This window comes from Crocodylus siamensis, chromosome 4, assembly GCF_052110815.1.
Source record: "Crocodylus siamensis isolate JL-2025a chromosome 4, ASM5211081v1, whole genome shotgun sequence".
NCBI classification, from domain to species: Eukaryota; Metazoa; Chordata; order Crocodylia; family Crocodylidae; genus Crocodylus; species Crocodylus siamensis.
This window is the reverse complement of record NC_143398.1, coordinates 186,740,537-186,761,972: the sequence shown is the minus strand read 5'-3', so window position 1 is coordinate 186,761,972 and position 21,436 is coordinate 186,740,537. Positions and strand designations below refer to the sequence as shown.

At 43.3% G+C, this 21,436-nt stretch overlaps 1 protein-coding gene across 1 annotated transcript in view; it reads right to left on the bottom strand.

Annotated features, from left to right (window-relative positions):
- Positions 1-21,436, bottom strand: part of DNAH7 (dynein axonemal heavy chain 7) — a 226,187-nt gene that overhangs the window by 125,355 nt on the left and 79,396 nt on the right. The window contains exons 19-23 of the mRNA XM_090045212.1: positions 20,951-21,144; positions 18,730-18,928; positions 10,544-10,684; positions 4,918-5,130; positions 2,316-2,425 (exon numbers count right to left, since the gene is read on the bottom strand). Of these exons, the coding sequence (XP_089901338.1) occupies positions 2,316-2,425; positions 4,918-5,130; positions 10,544-10,684; positions 18,730-18,928; positions 20,951-21,144 (857 nt within the window). The remainder of the gene's footprint in view (positions 1-2,315; positions 2,426-4,917; positions 5,131-10,543; positions 10,685-18,729; positions 18,929-20,950; positions 21,145-21,436) is intronic.

The window sequence follows — 21,436 nt, the reverse complement described above, 5'->3', positions numbered from 1 at the left end:
CAGGAGGCATGACTGTGGGATCATGGATTAGATCCCATCACACCTTATTGCCAGAGCTCCCACACCTGGGAGCCCCCTCAGATGAGGGGCTCCCAGCCACAGGGCTACTCCATGCACACCTGGGGCTGGGGCTGAGGGATCACAAAAGCTGCAATTCCCCAGCCCCAGGGGTTTCACACACCCCTAGGGCAGCCAGACCCCACCAGCTGCTAGGACCAAGCTGGGTCCTAGCACCCAGCTTCTGCAGCTACAGAACTCTGTGTCCCCATGATGCCAGGACCCAGAGTTGGCAGCAGCTGGGATGAGAGTCCCCAGAGCTGTGGGACTCCAAGTCCTGGGTGGGCTTTGTACAACCCTGAGGTTGGGAGCCTCAGCAGCTGACAGGGCTACCAGCCTTAGGGGAGACCCTGCTCCACATGCAAATTAAAGCTTGATAGCAGTCAGATATAAAGTTTGTATACAGTTTCAAGATCTAACATTATTGCTGGATGGAAATTTTTACGGCATTATAACTACTTTGCACATGTAGCTGATCTCAAGGTAATTGCACCTGTAACGTGTAGAGGGGGCCTGAAAATTTTTTAAAAACTGATGTTCACCTTTGCTTCAAAGAAATTAAATATTCAAATTCCATTCAGTTAAAAAAGAAAGAAATCCAGCAAATCCACTACGTTTCCTCCTCAAATATTCTATATTAACTATCAGTAGTTGGAATCCACAGCCCTGCAGTCCTGGATAAATCAATTTACTAAAAGTCCAGAATGTTTCTTAGCATACTAGTCATTATCCATATCTCACCTCTTAGCATAAAATGTATGTACAGACTTAAAAATGGTTCAGTGAAACTGACACCATTGGATTACTCTATTATTTAAATGTAAAATTTGTTTAGTTTAAAATTCTAAAAGATTTCTCATACTTGTAGAACTTCAGACTCAGATGGAATCCACACAAAAAAATCACTGTTCTTTTTCCATTTATATAATCACCTATATCACACTTAAAAAATGAGTGCATGATTTTGTTTATGAAGTAGATAGGTTCATCGTTATGGTTACATTTCCTACCCTGTACTAAAAATAATGTTACTGTCTCAAAATCCGTTTTATCACAAATTTAAATACAAATACTAACAGGTAGCTAATTTAAATCAATGAACCATAATGCAATTATGACAGGAGTGGGCAATTATTTTGGGCAGAGGGCTGCTTACTGAGTTTTGGCAAGCTGTCGAGGGCTGTATGGGTAGCCCCGCCCATTGACAGGTGCCCCGCCCCCAGTCACCATCTTGTGCCTGGAAGTCCCACCCCCTAACCCCTGAACTTTGCCAGCTGCAGTCCCTCCCCTTCCCCTGGAAGTACCCCTTTCAGCAAAGGGTTTTGCCATCTCAGAACCAGAAAAATACCAAATTATAGCCTAAAGGCAAACCTCTATAACATTCATTAATTTGATTTCAAAAAATATTTTTGTCCTGATTTACATGTGTTTGTGTAGTGTACATAGAGGTAATACAATAGCTTAAAATGAATTCTTGTGGGGTGTGTGTACAGGTTTATGGGGGGGCTGTGGGTATGTGGGGGAGGGTAGGTATGGCATTTGTGGGGGCTGTGTGTTGGGGGAGGGTGGCTGGGGTGTGCATGTGGGATTCACCCTATGAACACACACACACTCTTCCCCTGCTGCACATACACACACTCTGCCCCTGCCTACACACACACACAGCCCCTGCCTGCACTCACACACACTCTGCCTCAGACTACACACACACAGACTGTCTCTCCCTTCATACACACATACATTGCCCCTGCGTGCGCACACACACACACACACTCTGCCCCTGCCTTCGCGCACGTGCATGCACACACACATACACACATACTGGCATGGCCCCATGCTCCCCAGTCCAGCGATGCAACTGGGAGCCACGTGGTGCCAGAGCAGTGTGGGGGAAAGAACAGAGTGAAATGGCTGGGGGAGGGGCAGTGGTGGGCTGCTCAGTCCTGCTGAAGGCTCCCCCTGGGTCCTACTGCCCCTGGCTCCTGTCAGCTTTGACAGACAGCCAGGAGCAAATAAATATTAATTTACTAATTTTTTTAGGGGCCCCGTGAGCCAGACAGAATGGCCTGGTGGATCAAATCCAGCCTGCAGGCCATATTTTGCCCACCACCAAATTATGATGATGAGAACAATAAAAATTAGCAGTAAAACAGAATTGCCATTCTGTTTTGGCAGACACCTATTTTGAATTCCTATTTAAGTTAGTTCTACTGGATAAATTCCATGCCCATAACATAGTTACTTATTTATGTTTTTACCTGTAGCATCTGTCTGTAAGTGGAGTAATAACCAACCTAGGAGTATTGCCGAGATACTCATATCCATATTTCAAACCAGCGTTGATCATCTTTGTTTGTAGATGCCCTTCCTATGAAAATAATATTTAAAATTTACAGATTAAAGCAAAATATAATAAAGACAATCCCTTAAATTTGCAGCTAGATTTGCTGCTATTAGAAACAAGTCTATTAATGAGATAAGTAATCTTTCATCTCTTGGTCCTCTAGACAAAAACTCTTCAGGACTGTAATTGTTTTGTATATGTCCATATAGCTTCTAGTATAATTCAGACATAATTCTGACTTGGATCTCTAAAAACTAGCATAATACTAATTAATAATAACTAATATACAATAAGTCAATTCTTCTCGGAAGTCTATATAGAGCTATTTTGTTACAGTGGTGTTGTATCTGTTAGTTTCCAAGCAGTGAGGTATCTTGCAGTTGTTTTGATTTATCATTAATGGCTAGAAAATGGCATTTAGAGGTTTGCTTTTAGGAATTGGCTTGTAGGTAAAGTAGATATGCATTAGAACAATGGTCCAGGGGAACTGCAAGAGTTAATTGGTTTCTAAAAGCCTGTTTGTAACAAAGTTTCCTACTTTCCTACTGTGTCTGAAGCAAGCAGACACACTCGGTGGGAAATTGGAGACATGTACCACACTGTTCCATAACATGAACAGTGAACCCTAACAGGGATAAGGGACTGTGCCAGGTCACAGTGCCCAACTACAGAACCCTTGGGATTTCTGGCTTTGGTGAACAGACCAAATTATGAGGCCTGGTAAATAACCAAATTAAGACGTCTGCGTGTGATGGTTTTGCTGGAACAAAAGAATACTGACAGGACAGAACATGGACAGGATGACGACCACAGGGAAACCAATTAACAATGCCCAGAAACGAAGAATTAGCAGAGAGAGCAAAGTATATGAAAGGAAGAATTTCAAAGCAGCAAAGGGTCCCCAAGAGGGGAGCCCAAGACCACCATGGACAGAGGGCATATCGCCAGCCAGCCTCACCCTTCCCACTAGCGGTGGATGCACCTCAGCCCTTGACCTCCAGACTGCTGATCTCTGACATTCAAGGAAGAACCTTAGGGTATAGCTCGCATACTGGCAGACATACCTTCCCTTTGTGACAGCTCTAGGACTGGTAGATGAACTGGGGTAGGTTACTTTGTATGCTTTGCCTGCATCATTTTTATCTGCTATCACTGTGTATCAATAAAATCTGCCTATTATTGAATGAAGAAGCTGTGGTTGGTCTAAGGGTTTGGGTCTGCCCAAAACAAAGTATCTGGGTCATAAATCTAGTGCCAACAATAATAATTCTCATTAGTTTTTAATCAATTAAAGTCAAAACCCCAAGCCCCTCTTTACACTCAGCTTCTCTTCTGTCTGTCAGATGCTCATTTGCAGTATATTCAGCTCTGATCTAATTTGTAAAATGAAGAAAAGTAAATATAGAAATAAATATGTCCTGAGGATATTAGATCTGTAAGAATGAAGAGGAAATAAGGGGAAATTCAGTATATATAAATGTAAACTCTCACATAAGTACAAACTATAGAGATGCAACCTGCTGCATTAAAACAAACTATTTCAAGTTGTCCCTCTATCATTAAGCTTAGCATCAGTTATTCATAAAAATGAAGCAATGTAGTTGCCACCAGTTTAATGTGGGATGCAGGAGGGGAGGCCACAAGAAGTTCTGTCTTAAGTAACTGGCTGTAATGTGAAAACAATTGAGAATAACTGCTGCAGAACACTATTTTCAGTATGAACATGTGAACATTGGCTAAAGTTTATTAGCATTTGATGGGTGTAATTTTTTTATGCACAAATAAGATAAATCCATCCTGAGATATTTACCAATTTACATAATTCAAAATCAGGCAACAAAGACTTGCAAAAGAAGACTTAGAAATCTTAATGTGCCCAAAGAGATCATGCTTAGGTATGCACAGATCAATTCGCAATCTCAGAAAAAAAAACAAAAAAGCCAAACAAGTTTCTTCACAATATGCTAGCATGGTGATTTTAGTCTTCTGGCAAGAGGTGTTCCTAACATATATTTCTAATTACTGTAGCAAGCTGCTTTTCATTATGGGATATCTCTTGATGAATGCAGTGTTTAAATATATGGTATATTATCTCTACCCAGTACTACTATTGCTCTCTTCCCCAAGACATTTAATGTATACTCATAAAGCAGAAATACTGACATTTCAGTTAAAAACCTTTAACTCAAAGCACGAGGCTGCTAAAAACTTCTCTCCTATCCAGCAGCATCAGGAAACAAAACTAGTCTCTGACTGAACAAATTTTATCTATGAACCTTCTGCAGATTCAGCAAGTGCACTGACAGTCCACAGTGATGAAAAAAGCAATTTTAATTAGAAAGCATATATCTATTGGCCATTTTACCTTGCAATCTGCAGAATGATTGGTTAGATATATTTTATCATCAGCAAAAATTCTCATATTAGAGTAACTATTCCCTGACACAGCAAGCAAGCACAAATTGAAAAGCCGTGCACAGAAATTACCTTCTAATAGGATTCAAGGCATCACTTACCTCCCAGTAGTACCTAAGCTGGCTTAACCATTCAAAGTCATTTTCATCTTTGACTTTCTTGATTACTAGAGATGCAAGAACATCCCTAGCATGAACATCCAGCACAACAAGTGCTCCAAGAGTCACACGATTCTGCTTGGACAGCTTTCCTCGCACCAAGCTGACAATGTCCTCAATCTGTCCAGTATTCTGTTCCAGGTAATCCTCAAGTGCCTGAGAGAATTTAAAATAGTGAATATGTTGCTTGCCTAATCTAAGGAACTACCAAAAATCTTATTTTACCATTAATTCTCAATGTTTGTGTATTTAATATGTTTATTCTGACAAAGAATGCAAATTTCCTTACCTCCACTGATATATTTCATCTGAGGTTGTCAGTTGCTTCTGTGTTTTATTTTTAACACACTATATGTAGGAAAAAAATTATTATTATTATGTATGTATGTATGTATGTATGTATGTATGTATGTATTTCTTGTGATGTAGAAATATCAGAGCTTCTATTATAATTCTCCTTTGGATTATGAAAATACCAATAGCATCTTAAAAGTGTTGAATACATGCATATGAATTATACTCTCTGTAGTGTATTATTGTAAACCTGATATCAAGTTTGTGCCTGAAATATTGTGGCTTCTATAGAAATAAGTAATAACAAAGATACCTATAACTTGAAGAAAACGATAATTATAATTATGAAGTAATTAACTTATTATTTTTATGTAATTTTCAGGATTTTTTGTTTTTAGCTTAATACAGTAGCAGCGTTTTGTGTTTGGTCAGTTTTACTGTTTCTCCTGCAGGGAGAGTTTGTTTCTCCTTTGATAAAAAGATCGTAGCAAGCAATAAACCCAACACAGAGGAAAGCACCCTTGTTCGGGAAGTATCCCAGGTATTCTGCATATGCTAAAGTGTTCAACTGTACTGGTAACCAAAATGGGAGCAAAGTCACATTTATTCAGGATAGGCTGCTAAGGAGTGCTCTGTAGAAAATGAAAGATGTTTGTGTATACAGTAACTGGAGTTCTAACATATAGCATACAGATTCCACTCTTGGTGTAAAAATATTCTGGGCATTCAACATCAGTATCAGCTGGGGCTCTACATACACCTTAAACCTCTTAAAGTTCAGATGACACTGGCCTTCTCAAGTGCTGCTTGAAAGATGACTAACTGTCCTGAAATTAATGAAGAAAACTCTTTTCAATTATATACAGTTTGTCCAGAAAATCCATATCTTGTCATAGTTCATAAAATCCTAGCAGACCAGCAGAGCCTGGTATTTTGCTATCCTTATTTGAAGTTCTCACAAAAGAACAGCTCTTACTGCAAAATAAATCAAGATGTGTTGTTTTACACTCTTTTGGTGTTATTCTTTTCTGTTGCTTAGACATTTTATTCAATTAGCTATTACAATTAATAAGGACCTCAATAGAGAATGCGTATAGAAAAAAATTATACTTGTAGATGGAACATTTTTTTTGAGGTCAAGAAAATATTAAAAAGGTTTGAAGAACTGAGATCTTTCAGTCTGGAGAAGAGAAGACTAAAGGAAACTATGATAACAATTTTAAATAAGAACAGGGTTGTTATAAACATGATGGTGATCAATTACTTTTGAGGTCTCAAGGAAGAGGGTAAAACATAATGGGTTGGAGATTAAGAAGATAATTCTCTAGTTGTGAAGGTGGTTAAGCACTGGTAGCGAGAGAGGCTGTGCAATCTCAGCTGGCTGTTTTCATCTTGTATTCATGCTGGTGATGGTCCCTAATGTGTTCAACATGGATGTCCCTTGACCACCAACTTGTAACAGGTAACATGAGGCAACTCATCAGCTTTGAGTAGTAGTGGAGTGGGAGTTGCTTGGGTCCCATGCTCCAAGTACCCTAATGATCAGTGCCAGCACTGTTGTGTTGTACCTCTTCTCCCTCAGGGTGTCATTCAGTGGCCTGTGTCCCGGGATGCAGAGATAATTACCGGCAACTCCTGAGCCGGGGAAGGGAGACCACGAGGCGAAACCTGCGCGGCTCGTCAGCCGCTTGTTTACACAGCTGCGGCCGGCTGGTGACGCAAGCGCGGAGTGCCAGCCGGCACAAATAAAAATGGCGGTACACACCGTGGGAGGCAGGGAGTAGGGGGAGACGCTGCTCCCAACGCTTTCGCCGCTTGGACCAGCAAGAACAGCGGAGCCCGAGGGGAGAAGCACCCCAGACGGGGAAAAGAAGAGGCAGGGACGCCGCGGAAGCATCGCCTCAGAGGCAACTGGCAGGGAGACCCAGGATCGCCCCTGTAGTACTACAGGGGGTATCCCCGATGATGGCAGACAGAGGCAGACAGCCTGCGGGGAAGCCCCAGAGAGAAGTGCCACCGGAGGACACGCTGCCGCTGGACCAGGAGGTGCCAGGGAATGGGGCTAGAACTGAACGCCTAGGCATGAAGCAGAAGGGGCTTCTGTAAGGTGTGGGGGGGGCAATTAAAGAGGCGGCACGCCCAGTTTGTGTTGAGCCTTTTTCATGTTTTGTGTTATGCTTATCTATTCCCTGAGTTCTAGTGGAAACCAGGGGGCATTAGACCGGTAGTAGGTATAGTCTCGGTCGCAGAAGGGAAGCTGGCCCCTATTTCAGTAATAATCCTAAAGCAAGACAACTAACAGCTTAACAACACCGTAAGGAGGTGTGAGACCGGGGTGCAGGAGTGGCAGAGCCCCGAGTGTGACTGCCAGGGAACCCTGGGCCACGGGCATGCACGACACTTGACCCCTAACATTGATAACATCAAGTCGTGGCAGGCGGGAACGGGGGCAAGAAGTCGGGCAGAGAACATTCGCTCGGGCAGCAGCGGGAGCGCCGACAAGGGATAACACCAACCCCACGGGGAAGAGCGGCCCGAGAACAGCTAGTCGCGTCCCGGCAGCGACAGCCTGTATTTGGACAGCTTTCACTCCCAGACTTCAGCAAAAGCCTGCTGTCAGGTGTTAAATAGGATGGTCACATCAACAATCAGGATCTTTTTACTGCCCTCCTCTGATACAACGATGTCCAGATGCAGCTAATTGTCACAGCCTGGGATGGTGTAGTTCACAGCTACTGTGCCAACCGAAATCAACATGGACTTCACAGTAACTGATCCTGTATGACATTTTGGCAGAGTTGCCCTACTCTCACACGCAGCTTGTAGCTACACAGGACTCTGGCTAGTACAAAATGGATTTAGTACTAGGCAGCAAACAGAAATTGGACAGCTTTATAAGGACATTTATATCACTTTCCCAAAAGACTTTGATATCAAGAGAATAGGACGCATGTACAATGGGAGTAGGATATATATATGTCCACACACTCAAAGAAGGCAGGATTTTTTTAGTCCGTTTTTTTTTTTTTTTTTTAATAATGAACACTGCCTCACTTGGTCTCTTTTACCCCTGGACTAAGACCAAAGTTCAGAATTTAGCAGCTGGACAAGTCATGCAGATCTACAAATTATTACTCATTCCACTGAGTTAAATGAACAATTTATTATTTTGGCTCCATCTTTAGGGCAGATTTCTGCTAGATGTTGTACAAAGGATTGCTCTAAAGGCATATGTAATAGATTCACTGTAGAGGTTATAGAGACAACTTGTGCTGCACTTAGCATGAAAGTCAACATCTACCAGACCTATGTCTTACCTGGGCTACTACACTGATCCTGAACATGTAGAAAGACTCAGACTGGCATTTCACACAGATTGCCAGTAGGGCTGTCAATTAATCATAATTAACTTGTTAAACACAGATGAATATGTTAATTGGTTCTTTTGTTAATTTGTTAATGCATTAATTGTACATGTGGCTTGGAAGCCCACACCCAGGCTTTGCTCCACTGCCATCACCGCCACCTCCAGGCTGCTCAGTGGGGCAGCAGCGGCAGTGCAGAGGAGCTGCACGGCAGCCTGGGCACAGGCTCCAAGCGGTTGCAGCAGTGAGGGGGGTATGCACAGACAGAGATGCACAGGAGCAGCCACAGCCTGCATACAGCCAGGAAACTAGCCCAGCTGCATGTAGAGCAGCACCCTGCAGGTAAGTCTTTGGACAGTGTGGGGGAGGGAAGAACTGGGGGAGCAGATCAAGGCCCCCACGGTGATGGATGGAGTGGGGCAGGGGCAAGGCCTGGGGTGAATGGGACCCCAGGCTGGGGCAGGTTATGGAACAGAGCTGTGGGTGACTTGTTGATGAGTGTGGGGGGAGGGGGGGGAGGGGGTTGGCTACTGCACACAGCCCCAGGGAAGGCATGGGGGGCATGTGCCTTCCTGGACTTGTGCATGGGGTGGAAATGGGCTGCTTGCTGTGGGCTGGGGTTGTGCGCCCTGCTGCTTTTGCTCTGGGAGCTATGTAATGCCATGTTCTGCCTCCCGCAGCCAGGTGGGCAGGGGACATGTGGCACTGCCACCTCATGGCTCCCAGGGCAAAAGCAGCAGGAGGCAGAGCCCCAGCCTGCAACAGGCAACCCACCTCTGCTCTGCCCACAAATCTGGGGGGCATGTGTCCCCCATGCCTCTCCACAGGTGCGTGCAGTGGCAGAGAGCCATGCCCCTGGACAAACCACCCATGGCTCCATCCCATGACCTGCCCTAGCCCTGGGGTCCCATTCACACCAGCCCCTGCCCCATTCCCTCCCTCACTGTGGGGCCTCAATTTGCCCCACTTTCTTCTCCCCCTGCCCCTGTGGAATGGTGTGTGTGTGTGTGTCTGCCCTTCACTCCCAAGCCACAGCCCTCCCAGCCTTGCTACTGCCCCTCACTCTTGACCCACAGTACCCCGCATCCTGCCAGGGCAAGAAGGGACCCCACTTCCCAGGCTACAACCACCACACACACCCCCACGGCTCCCCACACCTTCATAAATCCCGCCCCCCCCACACACACACCCTACCATACAAAGTACCTGCATAATTTTGAATAATTTTGAGTTTTCTGAGCATAATTTTGAGTTTTTAGCGGTGTGATTAAAATTGCAATTAATTGCAACTGACTTTTTTAATAACACAGCTAATCACGGTCAAAAATTTTTAATTGTTTGACAGCCCTATTTGCCAGCTTTGTACAGTTGCTGTAAAGTGGTATGACTCTGTACATATTACAGACATCAAGCCTAGCACTGAGGATATTGAAGTATTGATCAAGAAGACATTGAAAACTCACAGTCTTTGGGCACACTGCACATGAGGATGAAATTGCCCCCTGCACATAAAGACTTAAAGTTGACCATGAGCATCAGATCAGGCAAACACCTATCACTCATCTGGTTGTGACCTTGTGGTTGCCCTCACTTATCTTGTAACTGTCACATTCGTAGGTATTTTAAATCCAAGAAAAATAGAGGAGCGATGCCAATTGGGACCACCTGAGAACCTAGAAAAAAAATTCACAGAAAAAACCTAGAAAAAACACAGGTGTGCCAGAGGATGCACTTGGACAAAATTTATAATAATGGATCTTTACCTAAAACAAAGAAGAAATATTTCCTTTATATTAATCAAAACTTAGTGTTCAGTTGCACCTTTAAAGTATAGCAGTTATATTCGATTATCTGTACAAATGTTTAGAATTGCATTTGTTTATACAGTGTATATACAAAATTATAATTACCTTTTGACCTTTTCTAATGGATGTTTGTACCTCTGATGTCCAGAAAGCTTGGGATACACAAAGAACTGTCTGTCCAGGCCACTCCCTTACCCAGTTAATACGTTGAGTTTTTGGATAAGCTTCAATTGCATCCCCAATCACCTAGTTAAGTAAGGAAAAAAATGTACAATGCCTAAATGTAGGCCAAATAGACATTGTTCAGGCTAAGCTGTGGTACTGAAATCAACAGACAAATGAGGGTCAGGATTTAGGTCCTAATTCAGTTACACAATATTGACATCTTACAAGAACATTCCTAAATATTTCAGCCCCAAATGGTAGAACTCTCAAGAGATGGATTTATAGATTTCATAGACGTTAGGGCTGGAAAGGACCTTGGAAGATCTTTGAGTCCAGACCCCTGCCCCAGGAAGTCAGCAGGGGTCATAGGATCCCAGCAAGGTAAACATCCAAATGTCTCTTGAAGGCATTCAAAGTAGGTGCTTGAACCACCTCCAACAGCAATCTATTCCAAACCTTGGCAGCTCGGACAGTAAAGAAGTTCTTCCTTATGTCCAGCCTGAAATGGTCATGGAGGAGTTTGTGACCGTTCAACCTTGTCATCCCTTGGGGCACTCCGGTGAACAAATATAGCCCCAGATACTGGTGGTCACCCCTTATAAACTTATAGGCAGCCACAAGATCTCCCCTGAACCTGTGCTTTTCCAGGCTGAAGAGTCCCATAGCTCTCAGCCTCTCATCATAAGGTCTGTTTTTCTGACCTCTGATCATGTGTGTGGCTCTCCTCTGGACTCTCTCAAGCTTCTCCACATTTTTTTGAATTGTGGAGCCCAAAACTGGATGTAGTACTCCAGCTGTGGCCTCACCAAGGCCGAGTACAACAGGAGAATGACATCCTGGGATGTGCTAATCTAAAAGCATTTCTGAGATCTTAAGTAGGAATTTTTAAATGAAATTCTCATTAGATTATGCCATCATGGGCCAAAAATCATACAAAAATAACTTATTATAAGATTTTGGCCACATCCACACTGAAAACTAGAAAAAGAAGAGGCCTCTCTGGGCCTGTCTTCTGGCACTCAAAAACCCAGATACAGGAGGCAGAGGTTTTCAGGGACCTCCTACTTGCCTTTTCCCCAAGGGCATACCATGTGGGATTTGTTGGGATTTACTCACCACAGGTAGTCCCCCCACATTAGCCAGCCTTGGTAGAGTGCCCCTAGGCCTGTACGGCCCCAGACTCAATGTATCCTTCAGCCAGGAGGTTAGACGCTGTATCATAGCTATGGGGGAGGGGGGTCTGTCTCTCTGAGGCCCCCTTCTTTTTTTTCTCTTCCCCTCTTTCACGAGGCGCTGACCTTTCTCCTCTCATCTTCTGACATGCCAGCCCTGACTGGAAAGGCCGGTACTTAGAGGAATCATCCTGCCTCCCAGTAACAGGGTTAGGTTTCCCTGCCACCCAACCCATCTTCTTCTTTCTTGTCTCGGATCCTCCTGATTCCCCAGGCCTCTCTTCCTCCTCGTATTGCCTTGAGAAGAAGTCAGCAGTTGTATTCAGGGTCCCTAGGCGATGTTTTATCTCAAAACAATATGGCTGTAAACTAAGGGCCCACCTCATCAGCCTAGCATTGTCCGTTTTCATATTTTGTAGGCAGCGCAAGGGCACGTGATCAGTGATCAGCGTGAACCAACATCCTAATAGATAGTACTGGAATGTTTCAATAGCCCATTTAAATCGCCAAACACTCCTTTTCTATCGTTGCGTAATTCCGTTCTGGTGGATGTAATTTCCTACTAATGTAGGGTATAGGACGTTCTTCTTCTCCCTCTCTCTGCATCAACACCTCTCCAATAGCTACTTTTGAGGCATCGGGCTGTACTTGGAACGATTTATTAAAGTCAGATGTATATAAAAGGGGTTGCAAGCACAGTGCGTCCTTCACTGGTCAGAAAGCGTCTTCCGCAGCCGGTGTCCATCTCACCTTGGTAGGAGCTTCCGCCCTTGTCATCTCTGTCAAAGGCTCCACCACCTCCACAAAATGAGGTACAAACCTCCCATAATAACTGGCTAACCCCAAAAAGGCTCTCACTTTCCTTTTAGTATGAGGAGATTGATACTTCTGTAAGGCCTCCACCTTGCTTAATAATGGTCTTACCCGTCCACTTCCTACTAAGAATCCCAGATATTGGGTTTCCTTTTTCCCTATTGTGCACTTCTTCGGATTGGCCATCAACCCGGCCCTTCTCAAGTCCTGCACTACCGTGTAGATTACAATATCGTCGATGTAAACTGCAATGTAGCCCCCACGTGGAGCCAAAACTCTGTCCATTAAACGTTGAAATGTAGCTGCCGCTCCATGTAATCCAAATGGCATATGTCGGAATTGGAAAAGACCCCAGGGGGTGGCAAATGCTGTCTTTTCTTGATCCTCAAGAGCCACTGGAATCTGCAAGTACCCCTTTGTCAGGTCTAGGGTGGAGATATAGCGAGCTTGCCCAATGTTCTCTATCAGCTCGTCTATTCTTGGCATTGGGTATGCATCAAACCTAGCTACTGCATTCACCTTCTGGAAATCAATGCAGAGGCGAATTTTCCCATCGGGCTTAGGTACTGCCACGATGGGGCTCCACCAGTCACTGTGTGGTTCGCACATAATGCCTCTCTCTAGCATCATTGTTATTTCTGTTTTTATTTGGCTCTGCAGTCATTGGGGAATCTGCCGCCAGTGCTCACGGACCACCTGGCCCAGAGAAGTTCTTATTCGATGCACCACACCTTAAGCTTCCCCAAGTGTTTCCCGGAATACATCTCTGTACTCCCTGATTAGCTTGGTGGCCTGTCTTTTCTGTGCTTTTGATAGTCGTGGGGCCAGTTCCACGTCCCCCAGTCCATTCTCCTCAGTCCATGAGGGTCCCAATTCCAATTCCTGAGGATGGAGGGATAGGTACATGCATTCCTGGTCCTCCCACTTCTTTAGCATGTTAACATGGTATACTTGCTTCTTCTTCTGTTTATCTATCTGGTACACCTCATAGTCTATGGGCCCTACTTGGAGTATCACTTCATAGGGTCCCTGCCACCACGCAAGCAACTTACTTTCCCGGTCTGGCAATAGAACCAACACATGATCTCTCACCTCAAATTTTCTTGTCCGTGCACCTCAGTTATAATATCTCATTTGACATTGTTGCACCTCCCTGAGATTTCCTAGGACCACACTTCAGGCTGCTTCCAGATGTTCCCGCAGATGTATTACATATTGGATTAAGTTCTGGTTTTTACTCTGCTGTTCCTCCCAGCTTTCTTTAATCAGATCCAGGATCCATCTTGGTTGGCGGCCATATAATAATTCAAAGGGTGAAAACCTAGTTGAGGCTTGTGGTGCCTCCCTTACCGCAAACAACAATGGTGGTATCATTTTATCCCACTCCTGAGGCCTCTCGACCATGAACTTCTTTAACATCTGCTTCAGCATCTGATTGAAACGTTCTACAAGCCCATCCGTTTGGGGGTGGTATACTGCTGTTCTCAGGTGTTTAATTCCTAAAGCTTTGCTCACTCCCTCAAACACCCGCAATGTGAAATTCATTCCCTGATCCGTCAGCAGTTCTTTAGGGAATCCGACGTGGGAAAATATCTTCAGCTCATTTGCCACCTTTGGGGTAGATACAGTCCACATCGGCACTGCTTCCGGATACCTTGTGGCATAATCCAGTAGAACTAATATATACTGGTTCCCAGTGCTACTTCAGGGGAGTGGTCCCACAATGTCCAGTGCCACCTGCTCAAAGGGAACCTCCACCAAAAGCATTGGAACTAAAGGAGATTTTGGGGGTCATCTTAGATTCACTTTTTGGCATACAGGACATGAAGCGCAATACTTCGCCACTTTCCGCAACAGTCCTAGCCAAAAAAACCTTGCCCAAATACGGGCTTCAGTCTTGTCCCTGCCCAAATGTCCCTCCATAGGGAGCTCATGAGCCACCTTCAACAAAGCTCGCTGATAGTGCCAAGGCACATGCAACTGTGCAACCTCCCCTCCTTCAGGCTTCCCTGGCTCCACTTGGTACAGGAGGTCATTTCTGATCTCAAACCTTGGTGTCATGTTCATCAGCTCCGGCCGTAATATCTCTCCGTTTTGTTGGGCCAAATGTTCTCGTAACGCCAGCTGGAAATCTGGCTCCCGACTCTGCTCCAACTGGACATGCTTGTCTTCCCATAAGTGTGTGATGTCCACCTTTTGTTCACCCCTTTCTTCAGGAGGGCGTGGTTCAGTTGTGCCTGCGAACACTTCTGCCTTCTCCCCTAGCCTCACATTGGCTATCTCCTCCAGCAATTTGGGCCAGTCGCAGCCCAACACCACTGGATAAGGCAAATGTTCAGCAACTCCAACCAGCATTTGACGGGTCTTCTCGCCTACATGTAGGGTGGCCCTCACCCTGTCAATTTCAAGGGGGTCCCCACACCAACACTGCACTTTCACTCGATCGGCTACTCCCTTTTCTTTTGTTGGTACCACGTCCACCCGCATCATAGTCTGTACCGAGCCGGAATTTAACATAGCCCATACCTTTTTCCCATTGACTACAACGTACACCATTAGTGCAGGAAGCTCATTTCTTGCCTCAGTGTCAACTTGGGTCCTGTAGCCACGCATCCCTACCCAAATCTTTGGTCGCGGGTGGGTGCCCCCGTTCATGTTGGCTAACAGTGCTTTTCCTCCTGTGGCATGATCCTGTAGGCTTAGTGCTGTTAGACCTAGCCAATCCTTGACTTGCCGTTGTGGCTCTGGGTCTGGCATTGGTATCCACTCCCACCGCACTCTCTTGATGGACCCAAGGGCTCATTTCCTCATATGGACAAACCAGCTTCTTAGGGTGCGGATGGCCATATGAAAGTTTCCTGGCCAATGCACCATTGTGACAGTTGTGCCTCTTCGGGGCCACCTATTAGTGGTCCTGCAACACCGATCAAGGGCCAACGACCTGCCTTTTCTCCTGCCATGCCTTGTTATTTGTTTGATTGGAAGATCTTAATCAAGCGGGAGGCTGCCTATTTTCTGTCTCGGTGCCTGAGGCGCTATCTGCAGCTCCTTTCCTCCCCTTACACCGCAGCCCAAGCCTCACAGATGTATCTGATGTCATTCAGGTCTGTCCTACTCTCCGCGCCACGCGGACGCTCTCTGGCTTGTCCCTCAGCCTGCACCCTCCCCGGTGCCCTCTAGCTCATCTCACAGCCCATGCCCCTACCAGTGTCCTCTAGCTTGTCCTACACTGCCCGTTCTGGGACTTCTCGCCCATGCCCGCTCCAGGGCTCCTCGCTGCCCCCTTCACTCGGGGCTTCTCACTGCCCCCTGGCTCTGGGGCTTCTCACTGCCCCCTGGCTCCGGGGCTGGGGCCAATGCACCCCAAACAATGCTGCGCCCTCTCCAGTGCCAGGAACCCCACGCTACTGTGGGGTCTCTTTGAGGCCTCCTCCAACCCCTAATAGCCTCACCCAGTCCTCCAGTCAAAACAATAAACACAAGAACACAAAGCCCCCAGGCTACAACATAAAAGCTAGACCATCCTGGTCAAATAAGAAGCCATCCCTACCAGAGAGAGAGTGCACCAACCCCAGCAGCAACCAGGGGATGTTCCCACCATCAGAGTTCCCTCCTTTGTACTGGCCGAGTTCGTCCTCCCTCGACCGCCGGAGGGAAACTGCCCTCCTGGCCTCCTGCCTGGGTTTAAGAAGAACTAAGCTCCGCCCCTTCCTGTCTCTAGGTTTCACTGGTTGCCCTAGCAACCAGCACCTGCGCAGTCCTGGTGACTGGCGGCTGAGCTTCCCCCTTCTCGCCACTAGGGGTCTCTCCTGAGTCATTTCTGCTCTCAGTCACAGGGCACCTGAGAGCTCTGCGACAGCGCAAAACTCCCAGACTCAGTCTGGCCTTTGGATCCTGTCTCAGTGGTCTAAAGGTGGGGATGGAAACTCTAGGCAGCTTTCATTCCTCCACACTCTGCCTAGCTGTACGTGTCAAAGGTCCTGGTAATCTCTCATGCATACACCATGATCTAGAAGTAGTTTACCTCTACTATCCCAACCCCCAACTCTACAACAAATTCCACTTGCAATTCATATCTAACTATATGCCCATGGGCAGATCCAGGATCAGATTGAGGGATGTGTAGCAACACCCTATTTGGATGTGGCATTGCTCATTACCCTGGGCTCTGGACTTCATGAAGGCAGGGGCTAAGGCCAGAGTCCAAGCTGGTGAGATCACTGTGCATGTGCCATGCAGTCAAAGGCAGTATAACTGTACTGCTGCACCACTCTGGATCCACCCCTGTGTACATCTCTTTCCTCATAATGGACAGGATTGTCTTTTAATTTACCATGGAATAAATGTACTTGTACTGGAGCATAACTATGTGCAACAATAGTCAAAACCAATAGATAGCTTCCTTTCCTATCAAAAATCTTCTAAGTCAAAATAAAAGTGACTTCCTGGTTGCATGTTTACATGTTTTAATGCTTCTAAACATGATACAGAGCTAATACAATAACAAGTCAGGATCTACAATTAGTTATGCAGTTCTAAGTTATGTAGTTCCATTGATAAAGTAAATGGTGAAGCTTTACATAAGAAGCTTTTGTATTCTCAACATTTTTTTTTCTTGTTTTACCTCTAGTTATTGAAAAATAGTACTGAGACTTCACTGTGTAGTTAAGACGTTAGTTGAATGGACAAATGAGAAAAGAACTGAAAATTAAAATCACATGGAGCTTGTACTGAATAATGATATCCCATATTTCTAGCAAATTATTTTAGGTTTCAATCACTGCTTAAGACCTAAATACTTGAGTCTAGTTACTGAAAAATGAATCTCTCCTACTGTTGAAAATACAGTGTAAAAAGGACAGCCAGGCTCCATATCTGGCAGTGCACACTGCTGCCACATGTGCCGTGCCACTTCTTTTTGCTTTGTGGCACTTTTTTTTAATAGCAGGATCTCCTGGTGTTTAATTTTGGTGCCACACTGAAAATTAGCAGCACAGTGAATGGTTGCACATGTGCTGTGTGCAGTTTGTGGTGCCTCAAGCAGCTTTGAGGCACTGCACATGCATGCTCATCTGGACACACCCTTAGAGTACAACAGAACAATGAAAATGAGGCTCAAAATTTAAAAAGAGGAAGCAGTATGGAAAATAGATGCAAAAGAAAAATTACTATTTTTAATCAGTTTCCATTCACACAGTGACAGATTATTAAAAAAAACACATGATGATTTCTCCATTTTCCATTCTGCTTTTTGTCTTTCAGTGAGTGAAGCATTTTTCAGTGGCACAATGTTCTTCAACATTAGCAATTCATGTGTAACACTAACTTCTAATTTTGAAGCTCTGATCTCTGCAAGGTTTATTAGAATTGAATGTATACTTTACAGAAAGATGGTAAAATAATTGTAAAGAAACCAAGCAATATAATAATACAAAAACATGTTACAGTGAAAAAACTATGAATACTTTTATGTTCATTTCTCCAGTTTCTTCTGCCAACCTGTGAACAACTATTTTTGTTGCAAAATAATCTCCTGACATCTCATTAGCGCTTTTTGCATCACTGCTTAGCTTCACAGAATTTTAAAGAATAGTTATGCTCAGAAATTGACTCTACAATAAATACATGTTATATCTTTAAATGATAAACAAATGTCTATTATGTAGATTGGTGCTAATGTACAAAGCACAGAATTTATCTAAATAAACAAGTCAGTCCTAAGTGATTTGGGGCCAAATGATGCATGATTATCCTCACAAGACATTTAACATCTATAGGTTCTGAGGTTTAAAGACATGAAACTTGAATATTCCCTGGTATGCCTATACTAAGAATTTGCTGAATTATTATCACCAAGATATTTCAAATCAAAAGACAGGTTAGAAGATTTCCTTGCCTCTGTACTGTGCGTAATGCCCCAATTCAGAAAAAGGGATTAAGAATGTGACTTCAAGGCTCATGTTTAAAGTGTGTTCCTGAAACAAGGCCAAAGATAACTAAATTTGTAAAATGTTGAATAGAATACGATTTCTACAATAGATACATTCTACCAACTCTTTTTGTTTAGTTTGTAGTGTATCGGAACTGTCTGCTCCGTCATGGTTTATGGCACACAGAATAAAAGAAAATATAATTTGTTACCTTGTGGATAGAATTTAGCATAGCTGTTTCCAATTCAACTAGCCACTTTTCAACTTGACCTCTAGCTTTAGATGTTGAGATTGTTTCTATAAGTTCCACCACCTCTCCTTCACTACTTTTTATATGGGTAATGTCTAAAACATCAGTAAATTCCACACTTGCAATTCCTTCAAAGCACTTTTTCAAGTGAGGCTGTACCCTGGAGAAAACAAAATGAAACAAGTAAAATGGAAACTATAAAAAGCTTCACATTTAGTAAAGTTCTAGAAAATTTTTCCACCAGTCCTATAAAAGCTCTAAAGGTACTTCTGAAAAGTATTTTTAAGAAATTAACATTTTTGAAAATATATCTGTTAAATTTCAAAAGCCTATTTATCCTCAAGGAACAGTAAATAATAATGATCATAATATATAATACGTAATATAAAGTATATTATATATCATCTAATGTATATTTTATATCATATATACTATAACATAATATATAATTATGATGATCTATTATGGATTATTATAAGGTAATATCTGTGCAGGATGCCTGCCTTACATATATTATATGTATATAAATATTTGAATATCAATTACAATTTTTAAAATATTATTCATGTTGTCATCAATTCAAGCATTTAAAATTAAGGCACCACTTCTTTAACTGTTAATTGTGCATTGTTTAATTATGCATTCCATGCAAATAATAATTATAAAAGGTATAAACATTGCAAATAGAACAATCAAACCCAAATTTAATTCTGCTGCTTCTGTACATGTATCACAGTACTGATTTTAGCTGTATGATGTGATTTTCTTTCCTCCCACAAGGTTCGCTGTCTCATTCACTGCACTGTGGCCACGTCTACACAAGATGCTGACTGCACAGTAGTCCAATAGTACTACACAGCAGCATCATGTAGCAAAACAGAGACACAGCACTACTGCACAGTAGCATTAGGCTACTGAGCAGTAGCATCATGAAAAATACATTGATTGGCACTACTGCACAGTGATTATACAAATACTAAATGACTGTGCAGTAATGACTGCGTGGTCAGCATCTCATGTAGATGCGGCCACTAAGAACTTTTCACAGGATTGGCCAGTGGTAAAGTAAATACATTGTGGACGCATCTATACATGTGCATTTACTGCACAATAACTGAAATTACAGCTCAGTACGGGTGCATGTCTACACATGCATGCCCATACTGTGCAGTAAATATGGCAACTTACACTTGAGTATAAATTTGATACCTGCATCAGGCAGGTATCAAATTGATGCCCAATTACTTACTGCACAGTAATGCACGTGTAGACACCTTACTGCACAGTAACACTGTGTAGGTGGACTGACTTGGGACTAACTTTACAGCAGTGATTCTTAACGAGGGTGCCTCAAGTCCCTTTGAAAGGTGCCGCAAGAAATGTGAGAAGATAAGGCAGGTGCACGGAGATAAGCAGATAAGGACAGGCTCAAGCTGCAGGTATGAGGAGATAAGCAGGTAAAAGCAGATTTTCCCTGCTTGGTGGCTCCCCTACCCCACCTGCCTAGCCCCTCTGCATGGAGGTAAATGTTGTAAATATTTTGAAATTGGGTGCAGCTCAATTCATAAAAGTTATGGAGGAGTGCCTTAAGTCTAAAAATATTGAAAGCCACTGATTTAGAATGACATAGTTAGCTGTGTTAGTATGAAGTCAAGTAAAAGACAGGGTAGATTTGTACCTTATAAACTAATCAAAGTGTGTGGGCATTTCTCTCTCTCTCTCATATATATATATATCAAAAGCCTTTGTGAGATGAAGTTCATTTTATTTAGATAGTGGTTATCTTGCCTTGATCAAGGAGTTGAAATAAATGGCCTTTCAAGACACCTTCCTGACCTATTTTTCTACATTTTTATGACTCCATAAGTGATTATAACAGGTATAACTAACCTGTTTTCCTAATCTGATCTGATTGCTACCTGAACACTCACTTTACCACAACAATTCTTAAATACCACTGAATTAATTTGATGAATTAACCTGAATTTAATTCAGATATTAAAAATGTAACTCCATTTGATTTGAATTCATTTCTGACAATCCCTAGTTCTGTAAATACTTCATGTGTATAACTCTCTGAATTAAAAAAAAAAAGTTTTATGTATGGAAACTCCCTACAGCCATGCTTTTAGCTTGTATGTATTATGAGCCTCATATACACATCTAGCAAATATTACTGTACCGTGTAGGATCTTTGGTCTCTGAGAGAATCTCAAGGAGTTCATCATTAGACAAGAAAAAGAATCTGGGGAAAAAAAGACGCTTCTTCTCTAAGTATTCATTAAGTCCCTTAAGAATTAGTTCCAGAAGTTCATTGCACTTCTTTAGCTTTTCCAGCATCTTATCTATCATCACAACTGTCAGAACATGCTTGTCCTGAAAAACAAAATACAATTATTCTATCAGAAAAGGGTAATGAGATACTAATAGTGCAGGAAAAATCATAGAGTAACTCTCTTGGCTTCTCTGTTTTACTTTAAATTTTAACTAAGGCATGCCACATTGTATATGTTTAACATTTATCTTCTCCAATGTCTGCATTTTTGGGGGGGTAGGTTAATATAAAGAAACCGGAATTAAAGGGACATTAATATAAGATCCAGATAAGCTCAGTTCCTCAACTGATATGGATCAACATAGCTCCATTGATTGTGATGAAGTACAGTAC